This window comes from Suncus etruscus, chromosome 14, assembly GCF_024139225.1.
Source record: "Suncus etruscus isolate mSunEtr1 chromosome 14, mSunEtr1.pri.cur, whole genome shotgun sequence".
NCBI lineage: Eukaryota > Metazoa > Chordata > Mammalia > Eulipotyphla > Soricidae > Suncus > Suncus etruscus.
Window position 1 is genome coordinate 50,590,941 of NC_064861.1, and position 21,986 is coordinate 50,612,926.

Consider the following 21,986-nt stretch of genomic DNA (forward strand, 5'->3'; position numbering starts at 1 on the left):
AGTGCTCAGAGGTTTACCGCTGGCTCTGTGTTCAGGGATCATTCCTAACAATGCTTAAGAGGACCATAAAGAGTGCAAGCAATAGAACCATAGTCATTTTTTTTGTTTGTTTGTTTTTTGGGTCACATCCGGCAGCTCAGGGGTTACTCCTGGCTGCAGGCTCAGAAATCGCTCCTGGCAGGCTCGAGGACCCATATGGGATGCTGGGATTCAAACCAATGATCTTCTGCATGCAAGGCAAACGCCTTGCCTCCATGCTATCTCTCCGGTCCCCCATGGTCACCTTTTACAAATCAAAGGGGTTAGTAAATAAAAAAGGAAGCTGGGAAATGTAAAGCAAGCTCCTTACCCCCCTTGTACTCTCTCTCTTGACCCTAAATTTTAAAATGTTTGATTATAATAATGGAAAAATTTTGAATCCATGAAGTAACTAAGAATACCCACTGTCATCTACAAGGTAACTGCCACCTACTAGAAGCCTTCAAACAATGGAGAAAGGGATCCCTTTGATTTCACAATAAAAGAATGATCTACTGACTAGAACAACTGGAATAATGAAGTCTTTCTTCCTGGGACCAACCAAAGTGAACCTGTGACAATGCTTTACTCCTGGTACAGGGGTCTCAAACTCAATTTACCTGGGGGCCGAAGCAGGCAAAGTCAGGGTGAGGCAAGGCCGCATAAGGGATTTCGCTTACCAAATATTTGCAATAAAAATCGCATTAGTAAGAATAAAAATCACAAAAAATTGCATTAAACATTTGCATACCCCAAATGGAACTGCTCGGGGTATGCGAATTGTTTAATGCGATTTTTTTCTTACTAATGCGATTTTTATTGCAATTATTCAGTAAGCGAATAATCGCAAATACTGTGATATTTGAAGGCTGGCCGAGGGCCACAAAATGTTGTACAGAGGGCCGCAAACGGCCCTTGGGCGCTGCGAGTCTGAGACCCCTGTCCTAGCAGCAAAAATGGGATGTCAGGACACGGATGTGCCAGGTTTTATATCAAGGGGTTCATCCACAAATGCTTTGTCACTGTACTACCCCAGATTCTTGATCCTCAAACCTCGGCTCTGTATTGAAATGCTTTCTAAGGAAACTTACCAACATATGAATATGATGCATGAGATCCAAGGACAAGAGAGTGAGCTCCATGCCAAAATCTGTGTAGTAGACATACGTTCCTTTGCCTTCCCATGTCCCTTCATGGTTAAGGTCCCAGAGGTGAATTACATAGCTGTGGTGATTAGAGAAAAGGCATCTAATAGTTTACGGTCATCAAATGAATTTAAACTATACAAAATAGTTATATATGTTTTATCTTAAAGTCAAATATATACATGGATCTCAATCACCTCCATTTCAAATTTCTACTCACCGTAAAATCACATGAGCAGTCCTCACTGTCACAAGAAGAGACTGTAAAATAGATATTTTCTTAATTACTAAAATTTGGATAACATTTTTAAAACCAAAAGACAATCTTTTTATAATTAAATGTAAAAGGCAATTATTGAAGAAATGGGGGCAACGGGAGCATTAAATGAGGATGGACAAAAAGGGTAGGAACTTTCAATTATATAAGACCCCTTGAAAACTGCTAAAAATGTTATCTCAAGGGAAAAAATAATTTTTTTTGTTACTATTTCTAAAAAGTGACAGATATTAATAAAACAAAGTATGGTAAGTGTTTCATAATATGTTTAACATGTCACTATACTGATATGTTGCAAGTGCTATTGATCAATCATAGCTCAAAAAAACTGAAAGGCACAAATACAGGTTGCTTCTATTTAATTTTCTCTGCTTAATTTTCCATAGAACAGATTCATGACTAGAAACACAGCTTTCGGGGTCGGAGAGATAGCATGGAGGTAAGGCATTTGCCTTTCATGCAGAAGGTTCGTGGTTCAAATCCCGGCGTCCCATATGGTCCCCCGTGCCTGCCAGGAGCGATTTCTGAGCATAGAGCCAGGAGTAACTCCTGAGCACTGCTGGGTGTGACCCAAAAACCAAAAAAAAAAAAAAAAAAAAAAAAAGAAACACAGCTTTCACTGAGTCTTTTTCTGTTAAATGGTACCTGTCCAACTCCTGAGGATACTTTTAACAACCTCAAGGTTCATTTTATTATTTTTTGTTAGTTTGGGGGGAGTTTGGGTCACACCCAGTAGTGCTCAGGAGTTACTCCTGGCTCTGCATTCAGAAATCACTCCTAGCAAGCTTGGACAACCATATGAAATGCCAGGTATTGAACCCAGGTTGGTCCTGGGTTGGCTGCATACCAGACCAATGCCTGTGTTATCACTCAGAACCTCAAGGTTCATTTTAACAGACTGACAACTCTGTCTTATTAATCAGCATTAAGTCACTAAGACTGACTACCAAAGCAGACGTTTAAATACTTGTTAATGTTATACCCAAAGTATAGACTAGACAATGTACTCTCGTCAGTCTAATCCAGGATAAAACTAGACAGGTGAAAAATCTGAACTGTGAAACAATTGGCAAGAAAAACAATTAGCGGGGCCGGGCGGTGGCCCTGGAGGTAAGGTGCCTGCCTTGCCTGCGCTAGCCTAGGACGGACCGCGGTTCGATCCCCCGGCGTCCCATATGGTCCCCCAAGCCAGGAGCGACTCCTGAGCGCATAGCCAGGAGTAACCCCTGAGCGTCACCGGGTGTGGCCCAAAAACCAAAAAAAAAAAAAAAAAAAAAGAAAAACAATTAGCAAAGAAAACAACTGGCAAAGGTACTCCACAGTTTTTGTTTATTTCTTTTTGGCTTTTGGGTCATACCCAGCAGCGCTCAGGGGGTGCTCCTGCCTCTACGCTCAGAAAGCTCAGAAATCGCTCCTGGAAGGCTCGGGGGACCAAATGGGATGCTGGGATTTGAACCACTGACCTTCTGCATGCAAGGCAAATGCCTTATCTCCATGCTATCTCTTCGACTCCCAGCACTCCACGTTTTAGTGGAAGTCTTGGCTACACCTGGCTGTGCTTAAAGCTTACTCTTGGTTCTGTGCTCAGGTAATGTCTCTTTTCTAGTTTTATTCGCACTATTATTAAATCTTATATATTATACTCTCTATATGTTTCATATTCTGAAATGCTACTAAACAAAATAAATTCAAATCAGGCTAACAAATTCCCAATTAGTAGTTCAAACTTAATGATATTAGTTTAGATATTAGTTAATTAGCATACCTATTGCTTTATTTTTTATGAATAGTAATTATGAACTAGATAAAATGTATTTTGCCTTTGGCCTGTGGGGGAGGAAGCATATATAGCCCTAAATATAATAATATACAAAAGATGTTTTGATTTCTACTGACTGAACAGAAATTTGTATGCTAAGGTTAAAAGGTCAATTTAAGAAACAGTATGGGGCCAAAGCAGTGGCACAGAGCAGTAAGGCCTCTGCCTAGAACAAACCGTGGTTTGATCCCCTCTTGTGCGTGCTAGCCTAGGATGGACCGTGGTTCGATCCCCCAGCGTCCCATATGGTTCCCCCAAGCCAGGAGCGATTTCTGAGTGCAGAGCCAGGAGTAACCCCTGAGCATCACTGGAGGTGGCCCCCAAAATAACAAACAAAATAAGAAAGAAACAAGTATCTTGGGGGCTGGAAAAAAAACACAGTGGTAGAACGTTTGTGTTGCACGCAGCCAAACCAGGACAGACCCTGGTTTGATTCAAGGCATCCTATATGGTCCCCAGGAACCACCAAAAGTAATTCCTGAGGGCAGAGCCAGGAGTAACCCCAAAAAGCAGCACTAGGTATGGCACCAAGACCAAATTAATAAAATGCAAGCATCTCAGATTAATTTTTGATGTATCATATTCCTATGTTAGTCTATATAATGTTTTAATTTAATTTTATTGAAATCTTTGTGATTTACAAAGTCCGTCTTAGTTGGATTTCAGATACATAGTGAATCAAGGCCATTCTCAACACCAGAGTTTTCTCTCTCTCTCTCTCTCTCTCTTTTTTTTTTTTTTTTTTTTTTGCTTTTTTGGGTCACACCCAGCAGCACTCAAGGGTTACTCCTGGCTCTATGTTCAGAAATCACTCCTGGCAGGTTTGGGGGACCATATGGGATGCCGGGATTCGAACCACTGCCTTCTGCATGAAAGGCAAACGCCTTACCTTCATGCTATCTTTCCGGTCCCCCAACACCAGTGTTGACTTCCCTCTACCAGATGTTCCCAGAGTACATCCTTTACCACCACCCATTAGCCCCTGGCCTGCCAGTATAGAAGACCCATTTTAAAGTTATATTGTTGTACTTTAGGTCTCTTGATTCTATTGTTGTTGACTTTGGATTGGATATTTAATTCTGTCCTTTTTTCTCTTCTTAATTTTATTATTCTATATGATGTCAATGCCCTATTAAAAAAGAACTTACAGTATTTATCCTATTACTCACAACCAATTACACATTGTTTATCTCTCTCCTTGTGGTATGTGCTGCTGGAATATAAAATAGGATCTCACAAATGCACGGCTTATGCTTTATTGAGTCATAATCCAGCCTCCATAGTACCTTAAAAAAACTCAAGAGTTCTCACTTCTTACTTAGGGGGACTTGAATTGTGCAATTTGCCACTTTGTATTCTTTTTTTGTTTGTTTGTTTGTTTATTTTGGGGCCACACCCAGTGACACTCAGGGGTTACTCCTGGCTATGCACTCAGAAATCGCTCCTGGCTTGGGGGACCATATGGGACACTGGGGGATCGAACCTTGGTCCATCCTGGGCTAGCACGCACAAGGCAGACACCTTACCGCTTGCGCCACTGCTCCAGCCCCTGTCACTTTGTATTCTTTTTTTTTGTTGTTGGTGTTTGGGTCACACCCGGCAGCGCTCAGGGGTTACTCCTGGCTCTACGCTCAGAAATTGTTCCTGGCAGGCTCGGGGGACGATATGGGATGCCACCGAACCATGCCATTTAAACCACCAACCTGCATGAATGGCAAATGCCTTACCTCCATGCTATCTCTCCAGCTCCCACTTTGTATTCTTTTTTTTTTTTTTGTGATTTTTGGGTCACACCCGGCTGTGCTCAGGGGTTATTTCTGGCTCCAGGCTCAGAAATTGCTCCTGGCAGGCACAGGGGACCATATGGGGCGCCGGGATTCGAACCGATGACCTCCTGCATGAAAGGCAAACGCTTTACCTCCATGCTATCTCTCCGGCCCCCACTTTGTATTCTTAAGCAAGTCACTTTACCCTTATTGTCTGTTTCCAAATGCAAATAAGAATAATAAAATTACTCAATCCATCAAAAGTATGTGGAATAATCCTCAGCACATAGTAAGCACTACTAAGAGCTCACCAAAATAATTGCATTGTATTATATATTATTACACATATATTATATATTCTATATATTGTTCTTTTTAACTAAGTTGTAGCAAAGACTATATGAAATAACATACATAAAAACATAATACAGTATCATTCAAAAATGAAAAAAAAAAACAGTGCAGAAATGCTTGTTAAAATGAGAAAACAAAATCCATCAGTCACTTGGTAGTGGAAAGCATCTGCCAATAATTCCCTAGCTTCTTGAAAATATATAGGAATAGAATGAAACCCAGTGTCTACATCTTACCTCTGCAGCCATGAACGCCAACGTGTGCATTCCATGATTATAGCCAGTAACACAGCACACAACTGCTAGGCCACAGCAGGAGAGCAGCATGGCAATCAACAGAGACAGAACCCGGCCATGGCTACTCATCGGTGTGGTGGGAGAAAAAGAAAGCTGAAACACAGGAGAGAAGCAGGCTAAAACTGGATGCAAAGCACAGAACATCCCTTTATCAAAAGTCACAATTCTCTCACCATCCAAAATATGAGCATGTTTGCCAAATATATATTTTATTTTCATCTCAAAGTCTCAAGGATCCTCATCCCACTAGAGTATGAACCTAGAAGCAGTTTTCCACAGGTCTGTAGTTTCACCTTTTAATATTCTCAGAACTCAGAACAGTGTAACATTGTATTTTGCCATATTTTCCTCCCCATTCACCTGGAGAATATTTCTGGTCTGTCTGGGGCGGGAGGACTGAAAGGTAACTTAAGCAGAGTCATTGCATTATAATTATGTTAATAAGATACAAGGACAGGCAATAGCTTGGAAAAGCAGCCCTGAAGCTGTGATTCCAGAGCAGGAAGGTACAGATAACAAACCAGTTGGGGAAGTTAGGAGCGCCTGTTCCTGATCTGAAATGAGGTTAACTGTAAAATGATTTACAAGGTGAGGCTGAGATTCACAAAAAGACAGATGTAAAAGTCAGCTGGACCTCTGTAAAGAGAGGGCTGGGTAACAAGGCTCTGGAGATTAATAGAGGGACAGAACTGCCAGCACACACCAGAAGCTAGTTCAAGAGCAGTAATGTATCAAATTTGTGTCTGATTTGTTACATATTTATTTATTTTTTTGGTTTTTGAGCCACACTTAGTGGTACTCAGGGAATACTCCTGGTTCTGCTATCAGGTGGGTTCAGGGAACCAGAAATTGAACCCATGTCAGCTGAAGCAAAACAAGTGTCTTACCCACTATTCTATCTCTCAGATCCACTCTGAGTCAGAATTCACCTACACAATTCTGATCTGAAGCCAAGAGGCAGATCTTAGACTCAACACAAAAGGGTTCACTTCTCCTGGGACCATGAGAGCCCAGAGAATTGATCAGAGTTGCCCAAGGGTAGAGACAGTATCAACTACTCAGAAAGAGTGCTAAGAATGAGAGTCAAAGAGGAGAAAAAGGAAGGCAAAAAGAATATACATCATCAAGAAGATACTTTACTCAATTTATGTATTAGGTAAGAATGTGTGTGTGTTCATCAAAACAGTCTATGTAGATTAAGAGAACCCATGTGGCTACAAGGTAAGATACTATTGGGCAGGAAGATGAAATGTTTCTAGGAAACAAAGGTCTTGCTGCTGCAGAAAACTCAAGAAAAAGGCGGGCCTGGAGAGTTAGCACAGCGGCATTTGCCTTGCAAGCAGCCGATCCAGGACCAAAGGTGGTTGGTTCAAATCCCGGTGTCCCATATGGTCCCCCGTGCCTGCCAGGAGCTATTTCTGAGCAGACAGCCAGGAGTAAACCCTGAGCAACGCCGGGTGTGACCCAAAAACCAAAAAAAAAAAAAAAAAAAAAGAAAAAGGCAATGGGTACATAATCCACCAGGAGTCTTCTAAAAAGGAGCTGTCCTGGACATGCTTCCTATGGTCTAGTCAGACTTTTTTTTTTTTTTTTTTTTTGGCTTTTTGGCTTTTTTGGCTTCTTGGCCACACCCAGCAGTACTCAAATGTTACTCCTAGCTTTATAGTCAGAAATTACCCCTGTCAACTTGGAGGGATCATATAGAATGCCAGGGATTGAACCTGGGTCAGCCACAAGCAAGGCAAAGTTCTTCAGATTCCTTTTTTTTTTTTTTTTTTGTTTTTGGGTCACACCTGGCAGTGCTCAGGGGTTATTCCTGGCTCCAGGCTCAGAAATTGCTCCTGGCAGGCACAGGGGACCATATGGGGCGCCGGGATTCGAACCGATGACCTCCTGCATGAAAGGCAAACGCCTTACCTCCATGCTATCTCTCCGGCCCCCAGATTCCTTTTTAATTCCAACCTGGCAAATGTGTGTCTAAGCAATCAAATCATTTGCCTAAATACTCACATATTCAAATCGATCCTTACAGAGCTGGACCATCAGATGCAGAAATACAAGTCCAGCAAACCACAGGCACCACATGACCACCTCCTCCACGGTCTGGACATTCAGCACACCAAAAATGAAAATGAACTTGTAGAAAATAAAATTCCAAAATTTGTCCTTGAGGTGCTGAAAGAAAAATGTTTATAAGGTGAGTACCATCAAAGCTAACACATTTGAAAATAGTTAACGTAACAAAAAGCTGGCTCCCAGGAGGAAAGTGTTCTATACTCAGTTCTCTAACCCAAAAATAAGCCCTCTGAAAATAAAGGCAAGACCTAGAAAGTCTAGACTTTGAATGGAATCCACAATTCTGGAATTTAAGTTTTTCAAGGGAAATGTCATTACTCTAGTACCTTACGTATTAAGAAATAATACACACGGGCTAGTATCACACTCAGTGGCACTTAGAGGTGACTCCTGGCACTGTACTCAGAAATCTCTCCTGGCAGGCTCAGGGGACCATATGGGATTCAGGGAATTGAACCGGGATCCATCTTGTGTCGGCTACGAGCAAGGCAAACGTCCTACCACTATGCTATCATTCCGGCCCCAAATAACACACATACTTTCAAAAAAAGTAAAATAAAAAGGAGTGATGAGAAGCACAAGTATCACCATTTCTAATATTCTTGCTCTCTGGACTTTTGAAATAAATTTAAAAAAATCATTTTTAAACATTCTTAAAATAAAAATATTTTTATATATATTTATATAATCAGCACAGAATAAAGCATGAAAAATATTCAAAATATAAAACCTTTCACAAATGCCTTAGCATTACTTATAATAATATTAAGTGATTCAAAAAAAAAATAAAAGGAAAATTGTATCTAAGCACTACTCGTAAGACTATCAACCCACAAGCAATTAGCCTGCTCTGAACTATTTCAGTTCACAGGTAAAAGTTGTTCTTGAAGAAGAAAAACATCTAAAGAAGCTTTTGACAGCATATGTAGAGCCCTGGTTTTGATACCAGCTCGCAAAACTATAAAAGTCTTTGTATCTTACCAAAGGCAAAACAAACACCACCACATTCTATCGATCCCATCTGAGAACTCTGAAGTCACTATCTTGAAGAAATAGCTGAATATTCAATGATAAAAATAATCTCTGAGAAAATAAATAGATCTGCTCATAACAGCTTCCTAAGAATTTACCTTAGTAACCAATGCTCAAAACCAAACCTCAGTTACTCGGGTACATAGTAGACAGTGCTTAAAAGAAAAGAGAGGGGTGTGGGAGAAGGAAAAAGAGCCTGTGAAGTGAGGAGAGAAACTGGGGACACTGGTGGAAGAAAGTAGTCACTCAACATTGGATATCTATGGGGCCGGAGCAATAGCACAGTGGTAGGTCATTGGCCTTGCACGTGGTCAACCCTGGAAGGACCCGGTTCAATTCCTGGTATCCCATTTTGGTCCTCCGGGCCTGCCAGGAGTGATTACTGAGTGCAGAGTCAGGAGTAACCTGAGCAACACTGGGTGTGACCCAAAAAACAAGCGACCAAGAAATAGGACACTTAAGCTGAAATCACTGAACTTTGTGATGCATCTTCCAAGGTAGCAGGCATGAATGGGATGCCAAAATATGGGAGCCCTGGTGATGGGAGTTGACACTGGTGGTGGGATTGGGGTAGAAATACTACATGTGGGTCCGGAGAGATAGCACAGCGGTGTTGGCCTTGCAAGCAGCCGATCCAGGACCAAAGGTGGTTGGTTCAAATCCCGGTGTCCCATATGGTCCCCCGTGCCTGCCAGGAGCTATTTCTGAGCAGACAGCCAGGAGTAACCCCTGAGCACTGCCGGGTGTGGCCCAAAAACACCAAAAAAAAAAAAAAAAAAAAAAAAAAGAAATACTACATGCCTAAAACTCAATTATCAATAACTTTTTAAACCATGGTCCTTTAAATAAATAAAGTTTTAAAGGAAAGAAACATTGGGGCTAGAGTGATAGCACAGCAGGTAGGCGACAGCCTTGCACACAACCAGCCTGGGTTCGTCCCCAGCATCCCATATAATCCCCCAAGTCCACCAGGAGTGATTCCTGACTGCAAAGCCAAGAAGTAATTCCTGAGCACCTCTGGGTATGGCCAAACAAAACAAAACAAAACAAAAAGGAAAGAAACATTGTACACCTGGAGTTCTAATCATGACTAACCTTGTAACTTTGCAATTCACTTTGATTCAATAAAAAAAAAAGGGGGGGGGGTAGCAAGAAGTGATATCACTGTACTTCTAAAACAGTAGGATACAGACCAGAGCAATAATACAGCAGGTAGGTCAAATGTATACCCCAGAATGCTTCCTAGAACCTCATCAGGAATGATCCCTGAGTTCAGAGCCAGAGTAAGAATTGCTTGGTGTACACTCCTCTCCAACCCACCCCCAGGAAAAGAAAGAAAATAACCTTGAGCTTACGAAATAAATTGAGGGTACAGAAGCATGATGTCCACAAATGGATCAAGAAATGCCTACATATCAATAAAAGGCATGAATTGAAATGTTAAACTAGGGCCTGGAGAGATAGCACAGCGGTGTTTGCCTTGCAAGCAGCCGATCCAAGAACAAAGGTGGTTGGTTCAAATCCTGGTGTCCCATATGGTCCCCCGTGCCTGCCAGGAGCTATTTCTGAGCAGACAGCCAGGAGTAACCCCTGAGCACCACCGGGTGTGCCCCCCCCAAAAAAAAACACAACAACAACAACAAAAAGAAATGTTAAACTAACAGGATAAATATTAACAAGTGTGAATCTGGACATAGAGTTCATGGGAGTTCTTCCAGGTATTTGTACAACTGTATAAATTTGAAATTACACCAAATAGAAAGTTAAGAAGAATCCTCATTACCATCTGGACTTACTTGTCTTTCGCTCACTCGAAGAGGGCCAAATACAATACACTGGATTAGTTTAGCCACCAACATCAAAACACAGCAAGCAGTGTTTACTAGAACCTGCACAAAAAAAGCAAAGAAAGGAAGTTTATTTCTCCTAATTAAAAAATAATGCAGGGGCCAGAGAAATATTATAGTGGGCAGGCACTTGCCATTCATGTTGCCAACCCAGGTTTTATACCCAGCACTCTGTATATCCGCTGAGCCCAACTAGAAGTGATCCCAGAGCTAAGAGCCCTGACTATACTGGGTGTGGCCTAACAAACAAAATAATAAAGGCAGTTCTACAAATGTTTATTGTTGCTAATTATTAAGTCATTCCAGTTGACTACCCATACAAAATAAGCAATATTTTTTTTTCTTTTTTTTTTTTTGGTTTTTGGGTCACACCCGGTGACGCTCAGGGGTTACTCCTGGCTATTGCACTCAGAAGTCACTCCTGGCTTGAGGGACCATATGGGACACCGGGGGATCGAACCATGGTCCATCCAAGGCTAGCGCAGGCAAGGCAGGCACCTTACCTCTAGCGCCACCGCCCGGCCCCGTGGATAAGCAATATTTAAAGACACATACTTTAATGGGCAGTAGGGTCTAGGTGAAGAAGGGCAGGAGAGACACCAGCTTGCCAATTTATTCTTAGTGAAACCAGACCCAGCCTGTACCTTCCAGCAGACTGCCTTTCCCAATCTGAATGAAACTGTGGGTAAACTTTGGACATGTATAAAACCACAGGTACTTCATAGGTATCTCCTGTTTTTATTAGGTACATCTGGTTTTTTGTTTGTTTGTTTTTGTTTCTTTTTTTGAGGGAGTATAGAGATAACACCCAACAGTTCTCAAAAGTTTAGGGATCACTCCTGGCAGTACTCACTCCTAGTGGTACTTGACTTAGGGATCTTTCCAGGCAGGTTCTGTAGACCATATGGAATGCTAGAGATCAAACCAACTCAGCTGTGTATAGGCAAGTACTTTATCCACTCTGGCCCCTAGAAACAACTTTTTTTGGAGGGGAGGGGTTTGGATCATACCCAATGGTGCTCAGTGGTTACTCCTGGTTCTGTGCTCAGAAATCACTCCTGGCAGGCTCAAGGGACCAGATGGGACGCTGGGAACCTAAATGAGGTCCATCATCTTGTGTTGGCCTCGTGCAAGGCAAATGCCGTAGTGCTGTGCTATTTCTTTGGCCCCTAATACATCATTTTGACATTATGATTTTGAATGCCTTAAAGAAAGCCATTTTAGGGGCCAGCAGTAGGATTGTCTTGCATGCAAAGTTCAATCCCTGGCCATCCCATATGGTCCCCCAAGCCTGCCAGGAGCAATTTCTGAGAGCAGAGACAGGAGTAATTCCTGAGTGCCACTAGGTGTGGCCCAAAAACAAAACAAAAACACAAAAAAAGAAAGCCATTTTAGAAATTAAAACTAATATAAACAGTAAAATCCAACACTGAAATGTTCTGCCATGCTCCATTAAACTAACAGAAAATGTGAAATGAAGATTGTGGTCAAAAAAGAAGTTGCAAGGCCATGAAGAACTATGAGACCAAAGACCTTAAAAAAAAAAAATATATATATATATATATATATATATATATATATATACATATACACACACACACATTTAAATATGCTGCAAGGAACATTATGCCAACCACAGTTAAGTGTTCTCAACATTAGGTGGTAACCTGAAAGTAAAAGTTTGGTAGCATGAAAGGGGCCTGGAAAGGAGAAAGCAGAAAGCAGAAAGGACTGAGAACTGATAGACAATCAAAATACTAAAGTGAAACCAAGGCCTTCATCAACAGGAGGAAGTGGCCAATTTTCTTTCCTTAAATAATTAAAAAAGCATTACATCTGGGGGGGCGGAGAGATAGCATGGAGGTAAGGCGTTTGCCTTTCATGCAGAAAGACAGTGGTTCGAATCCCGGCATCCCATATGGTCCCCCGTGCCTGCCAGGGGTGATTTCTGAGCATAATGCCAGGAGTAACCCCCTGAGCGCCGACGGGTGTGACCCCGAAACCAAAAAAAAAAAAAAAAAGCATCACATCTGAACGAAGCTAATGCTTACAAAAAGTCCCTGACCAAGAGACTAGTGTAGCACATCATATCACTATGTGCAAATGACTTTTAAATGAGGGAGGCCTCTCCAGCAGACTGCTCAGGAGCTGGGTGCCTTTCCTAGCAATACTCAGTTCAGGGACATAGTTCTGACTTTTTGTTGATTGGGTTTAAGGATGATGGGAGCCACCATTGTAACACCTGAGGTACTTGGTAGAATATGGGGTGGAGGTGGGGAGTTTTCAGGGCAGAATATACAAGTATTATGGATAGAATTCAGGGCCTCACACACATAAGGTATATAGTCCAGCCCTTTTGAGTTATCTCAAAAGTTGGACCCTCAACATTTTAGAGGCTTGGAGGATAGAGAGGAAAGATTTGGATCATACCTAGTGCCACTCATGAGCACTCCTGAATGATACCTGGTAGTGCTAAGGAAACTATATGAGTGTGTTTGAGTCAGAGCAAGGTGTTTTACAAACCAAGTGCATTACCTCCAGTATTATCTTTCCACCCTCAAATGGTTTTTTTAAACTCTACATGATCTCCCCCCACAATCCAAAGAACCTTGCTAAAATTTACTTTTATTAAAAGCAAATAAAAATAAACATCAATTCAATACAAGGAGTGTTTTAACTTTTACTGAGTTTGCAGTAAAGTGGCCATATTTTTATTGCCGGATCATTCTTCTACCTTTTTTGGGATGGGTGGGGCCAGGGACATGAGGTGCTAGGGAATAAATTCAGAGTCTTGTACATGCAAAACACATACTACACCACTTCCTTTTTGTTTGTTTGGGAGTCAAAGTCGGCAGTGGACAGAGATTACTTCTGGCTCTGCACTCAGAAATCACAACTGGCAGTATAAGAATATATATAGGAGACTATATAGAATGCAGAGGATCGAACACAAATAGACTGCATACAAGGCAACCTCTACCTACTGTACTATCTCTCAGGTCCCATTTTTCTTCCACTTTTACAAAAAGCAAATGGCTTTTTAAGAAAAAGGAAGGTGAAGTTAAGAAAGTAATTTAAGTTCCCCTTAGTTTTTTTTTTTTTGTTTTGGAGGGAGGGGTCACACCTGGCAGCACTCAGGGGTTACACACACACACACACTCCTAGAACACATTATGGCAGCCTTAATCCATTCACAAAAGTTTCAGTTATGCTTTGTTCTATTCTGTATGCTGGGCCAAGGAAGTGTGGCATATTTTTAAAAAACTGAAACAGAAATAATTCTGCTAGGGGGCTGAGAATTTGTAGTTCAGCGGTAAAGCACATACTGATTTTAATCCCCTGCACCTCAGCACTATTCATACACATCATCATCCTCATTCTACTTAAAAAGGCAAATGCTTAGAGCACTAAATCTTTTTTTGTTTGCTTGTGTTTGGGGATCATTCCTTAGTACTCGGGGATCTTTGGGGACCAAGCTGTGACAGGGACTCAGGCCTCTCACATACATGTGCTCTAGTTCTTTGATGTCTCTCCCTGGTCTCAGAGCAGGACATCTCAAACGGGGGAGAGGGGAGGGACATGGACTTCCAGGACATTCCAAGGGGGCTGAAGGTTAAAAAAAAATATTAGATAAATAGAGAATGACAACACAGATAAGGGGCCAATAATTAGGAAAGGGGCAACACTGAAAGGAAGGGGCCATAATAAGAAAAGGTTGAAAAATATTGCCCTACATTCGTAATTTTAATTTTTTTTAAATAATATAAGCACCATGACTACAAATATGTTTGCAGTTGGGATTCAGGATTCAGTCATAAAAAGAACACCCCCCTTCACCAGTGCAACATTCTTACCACTCATGCCCCCCAACTCCCTCCTCCCCCACCCCCTGCCTGTATTTGAGACATTCTTCTTCTCTCACTTATTAACACTGTCGTAAAGTTTTTAGTTATTTCTTTCTTTCTTTTTTTTTTTTTTTTTTTTTTTTTTTGCTTTTGGGTCACCCGGCAGCACTCAGGGGTTACTCCTGGCTCTATGCTCAGAAATCGCTCCTGGCAGGCAGGGGGGACCATATGGGATGCCGGGATTCGAACCACCGTCCTTCTGCATGCAAGGCAAATGCCTTATCTCCATGCTCTCTCTCCAGCCCCCTTTAGTTATTTCTTTAACTGCACTCACCACTCTTTGTGGTGAGCTTCATATCGTGAGCCTGTCCTTCCAACCCTCATCTCTATTATCTCTGGGCATTATTACAATGATGTCTTTTATTTTTCTTAAAACCCATAGATGAGACTATTCTGTGTTTATCTCTCTCCCTTTGACTTATTTCACTCAGCATACTAGTTTCCAAGACTATCCTTGTGTAGGAAAATTTCATGACTTCATCTCTCCTGACGACTGTATAATATTCTATTGTGTATATATACCAGAGTTTCTTTAGCCATTCATCTGTTGAAGGGCATCTTGGTTGTTTGTAGATTCTATTGGAAATAATGTTGCAGTGAATAAAGGTGTACATAAGGAATTTTTGTATTGTGTTTTTGTGTCCTTAGGGTATATCCATAGGAGTGATATAGCTGGATCATATGGAAGCTCAATTTCCAGTTTTTGGAGGAATCTCCATATCACTTTCCATAAAGGCTGGACTAGATGGTATTCCCACCAGCAGTGAATGAAAGTTCCTTTCTCTCCACATCCCCGTCAGCACTGACTGTTCTTGTTCTTTGTGATGTGTGAAAGTCATTGTGGTGTGAGATGGTATCAATTCATTGTTGTTTTGATTTGCATCTCCCTGATGATTAGTGACGTGCAGCATTTTTTAAGCATTTTTTATGTGCCTTTTGGCCAATTGTATTTCTTCTTTGAGAAACTGTCTGTTCATTTCTTCTCCCCATTTTTGATGGGGTTAGATTTTTTTTCTTGTTAAGTTCTGTCAGTACTTATATATCTTAGATATTAGCCCTTATCTAATGGTATTGGGTGACTAGCTTCTCCCATTCTGTGGGTGGCTTTTTTATCCTTGTCACTATTTCCTTAAGGTGTAGAAGCTTCTCAACTTAATATAGTCCCATCTGTTTATCTCTGCTTCTACTTGTTTTGAGAATGATGTTTCCTTCTTGAAGATGTCTTTAGTCTCAATGTCACGGAATGTTTTACCTACATGTTGTTCTATATACCTTATGGATTCAGGTCTGATATCAAGGTCTTTAACTCATTTGGATTTTATTTTTGTGCATGGTGTTAGATGGAGGTCTGAATTTGCTTTCTCCACATGTGGCTGACCAGTTGTCCCAACACCACTTGTTGAAGAGGCTTTCCTTGCTCCATTTTGCATTTCTTGCCCCTTTATGAAAGATTAGGTGATTGTATGTCAGGGGAACATTCTCTGAATACTGAAGTCTATTCCATTGATCTGAGGATCTGTCTTTATTCCAATACCATACTGTTTCAATGGCTATTGTTTTGCAATACAAGTTAAAGTTGGGGAAAGTGATACCTCCAATATTCCTTTTCCTAAGGATTGCTCTAGCTATTCCTGGCTTTTTATTGTTTCAAATGAATTTCAGAAGTGTTTGATCCACTTCTTTGAAGAATGTCATAGGTATCCTTAGAGGGATTGTATTAAATCTGTACAATGTTTTGGGGGAGTAGAATCATAATTTTAATAGATCATACAGCAGTGGTCAGGGATCCTACACACTGAAGGGCCACTAGAGCTATATTTGGCAGTGTTGGGAAGGAGAATATGGAGGGATGTAATGCCGGGGATTAAATTCACACATGCAAGGCATGAAACTAACTGAGCACATCCTTGACCCTCGAGAATTATTTTTTAAGATGTTATAAGGGTCCTCACTGTGATCAACCAGTCAATCAGCACCTGTCATATTAAGAAAAACATGTTGGGGCCAGAGAAATAGCATGGAGGTAAGACATTTGCTTTGCATGCAGAAGGTTGGTAGTTCGAATCCTGACATCTCACGTGGTCCCCCATGCCTGCCAGGAGCAATTTCTGAGCATAGAGCCAGGAATGACTCCTGAGTGCTGCCAGGTATGACCCAAAAACTAAAAAACTAAAAAAAGAATAAAAAGAAATAAAATAAAGAAAAACATGTAAGACAAACCCTCAGCCCTCATGCTAGCCACATGCCCCTAAAAGAACAGGTTTTTTATTTTTGTTTAAATCAACCAAACATCCCCCATCTAATTATACCATATTTATTTTTGGGGGAGGAGCATTGGTTTTTGGGTCACAACCAGTGGCACTCAGGGTTGCTTCTGGCTCTGCGCTCAGAAATCACTCCTGGCAGGCATGAGGGATCATGTGGGATGCAGGGATTTGAACCCAGGTCCATCTGGGGTTGGCTGCATGCAATGCAATTGCCCTACTGCTGTGCTATCTCTCTGGCCCCTAAACCATGATTCTTAACAAAAATTCTTCCCCATTTTTGTATGTAGATATATGAAGAAAAGACATTCAGAGTCAGAGAGAATACAGAAAACACTGTGCTTGCCTTTCAGGTAGTCATCCTAGTTTGATCCCAGCACTGCATATAGTCCCTCCCAAAAAACTAAGAGCAGAGTGCCAGGAGTGGCCCCTAAGTACTGCCTATCCATGACTTAAACTCCCTTCCCCACCAAGTATGAGCCAGTATTGTTTATAACTGCAGAAAAGGAGCAAAGGTTTATTCTGTAAAATACATTTGATAAACCTCAACATGCATTCTGGTCAGTAAAACTAATCCAGCATGTGGGTTACTAGTGTTCTTTTTTGTGGGGGGGAGGGTATTAGTGTTTTATCAAACTTTCAAGGTAATTGGTTCACAGAAAAAGAAAGAAAAGAGAGAAAGAAAGGAAAGAGAGAAAGAAACAAAGAAAGAAAAGAAGCCTGATTACTCTGCAACATTATATAAAGAATATTCATATCCAAAGCTGTATAATCTGAACTGTGTCAAGGACTTGATCAATTTTAGTTTTCTACCCAACACCAAAGCTAATTATAAAAAGCTGACAACAGCCATAGGGACCTTCATTTTCCACTGAGCAGCACTTGCTTATTATCTTTTGACTTGAATCATAAGCACATATATATTTTTTTTTGTTTTGTTCTGTTTTGTTTGATTTTTGGTTCACACCTGGCAGCACTCAGGGGTTACTTCTGGCTCTACACTCAGAAATCGTTCCTGGCAGGCTCAGGGGACCATATGGGATGCCGGGATTCGAACCACTGTCCCTTTGCGTCTAAGGTAAATGCCTTACTGCTGTGCTATCTCTCCAGCCCCATAAGCATATATTTAATGTTTTTCTCTTGCAGTACCAAAGATCAAACCCAGGACCTCAACAGGCAAGGCAAGTATTCTACCAATAAACTATATCAATCCAAAACTCATTTTTTTTCAGATTAGAATCTATTGAGCTAAGTGATCAATTCTGAAACTACATGTAACTTTTCATATGATAAAAAACATACCAGTTACAAACCAAAAGTAGATGGTCAAAGTCACAAGTCAACCTGAAACAACACACCAAATTTCTGCTACGTAAAAACACTTCAGAATAAGATCTGTAACCATTTTTTTTTAAGGAACGCTTCACGAATTTGTGTGTCATCCTTGCGCAGGGGCCACACAAATCTTCTCTGTATCATTCCAATTTTAGTATATGTGCTGCCGAAGCGAGCACTACCTGTAACTTTAAAAAAAAAATTGGAAACATCACTAGATGCCTTTATTTTTATTAGTCTACCCAAAAGAAAAGCTTTGCTTGTCCTTTACTATACTGTAACACAACAGGTCAAGGTTCTTTTGCTTTGTTTTGTTTTGGGCCACACCCAGGGACACTTAGGGGTTAGGGGTTACTCCTGGTTCTGCACTCAAAAAATTACTCTTGGCAGGCTTGGGGGACCATATGGTATGTCAGGAATCAAACCCCGGTCAGCCACATGCAAGGCAATTTATTAATCAGGTTTAAAGGAATCCTTCTGGGGCCAGAGACATAGCACAGCGGGTCGGGCATTTGTCTTACATGCAGCTGACCCAGGTTTGATGCCTGGTATCCCATATGGTTCCTTGAGTCTGCCAGGAGTGATTTCAAAGAGCAAATCCAGTAGTAACTCAGGGAATCACTGGGTATGGTCCCAAACCAAATAATAACAATAATAATAATAATAATAATAATAATAATAATAATAATAATAATAATAATAAAGCAATCCCTCTCCTCTACTGCCCCATAAGAAATATTTTCTCCCTGAATGCTTCTGTGTTCAGCTGGAGAAGACAAAAGACTATAAAACAAGAAGTAAGGAAAGGAGAGTGAGATAAACACAAAAGTTTAACCACATTCTCACTCTGATCCTGTGAAATACTGGACACCCATGGTATATTATTTATCAATGTATGCTGAAATGTGGTTCAACTACCAGCACATGGTATATGCTCATAACCAGAGCACCTTCAATCTGGGCAACTTTCATCCTCTTAAAACTAGCACTGAGGGCCACTCACTAACACTCTCCCTCCACCACTGTCAGACTCCTCTCTTTACGAACAACTACAAAGAGTGGCACCTCTTCAGGGTCTCCCAAAACAAGTATATAATGTCAATAAAGTGCAAGGATGCACATCCCCCTGGAGTCAGAAAGAACTGCTTGCCTTGCACGCAGCTCACCGAACTTTGATTCCTGGCACCCCATTTGTTCCCTGAACCCCATCAGGAGTGATCCCTGAACACAGGAGTAAGCTCTGAGGACTGATGGGTGTGACCACGAAACAAACAAACAAACAAACAAAAAAGCACATAATCCCCTGTTACACAGAAGACAGAGTTCTCTTTCATAATAACAGGGCAACAATTAAGATTATGTGCTTAAAGCACTTTGCACTATCTAATAAAGGGTAGTTTTCCTACCCTTATACTGATGATTTATCTTGTCATATACATGTGTATGTACCTATACATACATATATTTTTGTATATGTGCTGCCAAAGCAAGTACAACATACATATATTTTAAATAGGGATCATTCCCATAAAGTTAGAGGTCAGGACTACATCTGGTGGTGTTGGGGTGCACATGGTATTGTAGGAGAGCATGAAACACTGGAAAACTTGAGGCCTCACACATAACAGGAACTACCACCTTACCTAAAGCCCCAGTCTCTTCCCTTTATTATAAATTGTATAGGTAGACCCATAATTATTTGTTTTGGGACATATCCAGTGGTTCAGGGTACTATATAGAGTGCCAGGGATCTAACCAAGATATTACCCATTGTAATATTGCTGCAGAACTTATATTGTTTATAAATTTAATCTCTTTCTTCAGCTGTCCCACTACTCCTGAAGTGAACTTTTTTTTCTAATATTCTTTGGAGTAGTCAACTCATAAAGACAGACTGGGTAATGTACTCTCGACTCTGAAGTTTTAGAACTAAATGGAAACTCTTTAAAGTGGGATGCAACAAATTTTTCTCTAAAAGGCAATGAGAAAATATTGTGGTCATAGGCCATTTACTTTGTCTTCCCTTTATTTTTAATGATGCTTTTAAATGTAAAATCCAATGGTAGCAAATAGCACAAAAAGAGGCCAAACCAAATAGGCCATCAAAAGTTGTTCATCTCTGCTCTAAAAGATCAGTTCACTTTCAAATCCTTTCACTTTTGGTGACTCTTCACCCTCAGATATTTGCTTCAGCTTCTTGATTTGCATAAAATTAAGTCATAATGGAATACTATACTACTTTCTGCCTTTCCATTTTACCATGTCCTACTCTATTTTAGAAGTAAATCTACAAAAATAAAACCAGAAAGGAGAGAGGAATCAAAATAATGACAATGAAAAAGTAAAAAAAGTAAAAACACCTGAACGATTCAAAACAGTGAAGGAATAAATCAAGTAATTTTCATGGAAATAACCTATGAATAATTGAAATACATCTAGAAATGAACAGCAACTAATCTGGAATGGAATATTTGAATGCAAGTCTAGAAAGAGTTGAAGAAACAAGTGAAACCCAGGAGTTTGCTAATGGAAAGAGAGCCACCTGGAAGGTGCCCTTCAGCAGTTATACCCTCTGGTTGCTTCCCACGCTACATAAATCCATCTTTGCACCTACTCTAAGAAACTGTCCTGAGAGGCTTATCAGGACAACCCATCTGGCTTTCCACTCCAGGATCAATGTTCTAGTTCACAAAATACTGCCAGTCTCCTTCGAAGAACAGGCTAGGTTTACATAATCTGAACTTCAGCCTTTACCCTATCCTGTCCCTAACCAGTTTATCAATCATCAGTTTGTCTAAAATCACTGGTGATTTTAGTTTTAAAGTTAAAAAGAAAAGTTTCAATGATTACCTTCTCCCCCCACTTCTAAGGAAGTGCCTTAAAAACTATGGCAGGCACAACTAGGTACCCACTGAGATGTACCTTGACAAGGCAGCTTCACTGGTCAGCCAGTATGAACTGCTAGGTGCCTACCTGGGCACAGCCCTCTGTCCCCAGCAGTAGAGACACAAGCTCTCTGCTGGCTCAGGAATACCCATTCTGCCACTTGCCACATCCTTCCCATTTTCCAAGGTGGAGTGCAAATACCACCTTTTGTGTTTCTTACCTCTAGGCATCACTTTCTCTTTTCCCCAAATGCACCCTATTTCCCTATGCATCTACTATCAATTATCAAAGTTTGTTCTTTGTGTACAGAATGCTTTGAGGGAAGAAGCACTAGCAGCCAAGCCCTCTACAGTGCCCAAATAGTACCTGTCATACTTTCTAAGTTGATTGAAAGTACATCCTGAGAAGCTGAATCTAAATGTGCTCATACCAGAGGTTCCTAGACACTTAGCTTACTGCCCCCTTTTCAGAAAAAAAAAAAAAATCAGCATCCCCCTGAAAGTTTGCCTTCTTAAAAAAAAAAAAAAAAAAAAGAAATTGCTTCCCCACTGCTACTTCGACCGTAAGGTCCAAAGTTCTGGGGATTCTCACTTGCAAGTAACAGCAGTTAACAGGCTTTGCTAACTGCCAGAAAGATCAGCTTTTGTTTTGTCTCACTTGGTTTTGGGGTGAAAAAAATATAATCTTTGTTATCTTGTTTGGGGCTACACTCTGAAGTCCTCAAGGCTAATTCCTGGCTCTGTGCTCAGGGATAACTCCTGGCAAAGCCCAGGGACTATATGGAGTGGAAGGGATTAAACCCGGGTCAGCTGCATGCAAGGTCAGTAACCTACCTGCTGTCTCATCTCTCTGGACCTGAAAAAAATAATCTGAGCAGAATACAAAAAAGATGTAACAGGGAGCTGGAACTAAAGAACAGCAGGCAGAGAGTAAGACTTGCACATCCCTTTGAACTAACTTGGCTGA

General features: G+C 40.9%; 1 protein-coding gene and 1 non-coding gene across 2 annotated transcripts in view; both read right to left on the reverse strand.

The window, feature by feature from the left end:
* AMFR (autocrine motility factor receptor) overlaps positions 1-21,986 on the reverse strand; it is a 43,775-nt gene that overhangs the window by 19,064 nt on the left and 2,725 nt on the right. The window contains exons 2-6 of the mRNA XM_049786070.1: positions 10,580-10,672; positions 7,686-7,850; positions 5,616-5,768; positions 1,384-1,424; positions 1,110-1,242 (exon numbers count right to left, since the gene is read on the reverse strand). Of these exons, the coding sequence (XP_049642027.1) occupies positions 1,110-1,242; positions 1,384-1,424; positions 5,616-5,768; positions 7,686-7,850; positions 10,580-10,672 (585 nt within the window). The remainder of the gene's footprint in view (positions 1-1,109; positions 1,243-1,383; positions 1,425-5,615; positions 5,769-7,685; positions 7,851-10,579; positions 10,673-21,986) is intronic.
* On the reverse strand, positions 18,207-18,313 carry LOC126029182 (U6 spliceosomal RNA). Its single transcript, XR_007502832.1, has one exon. It is a non-coding gene; the product is annotated as a U6 spliceosomal RNA (small nuclear RNA).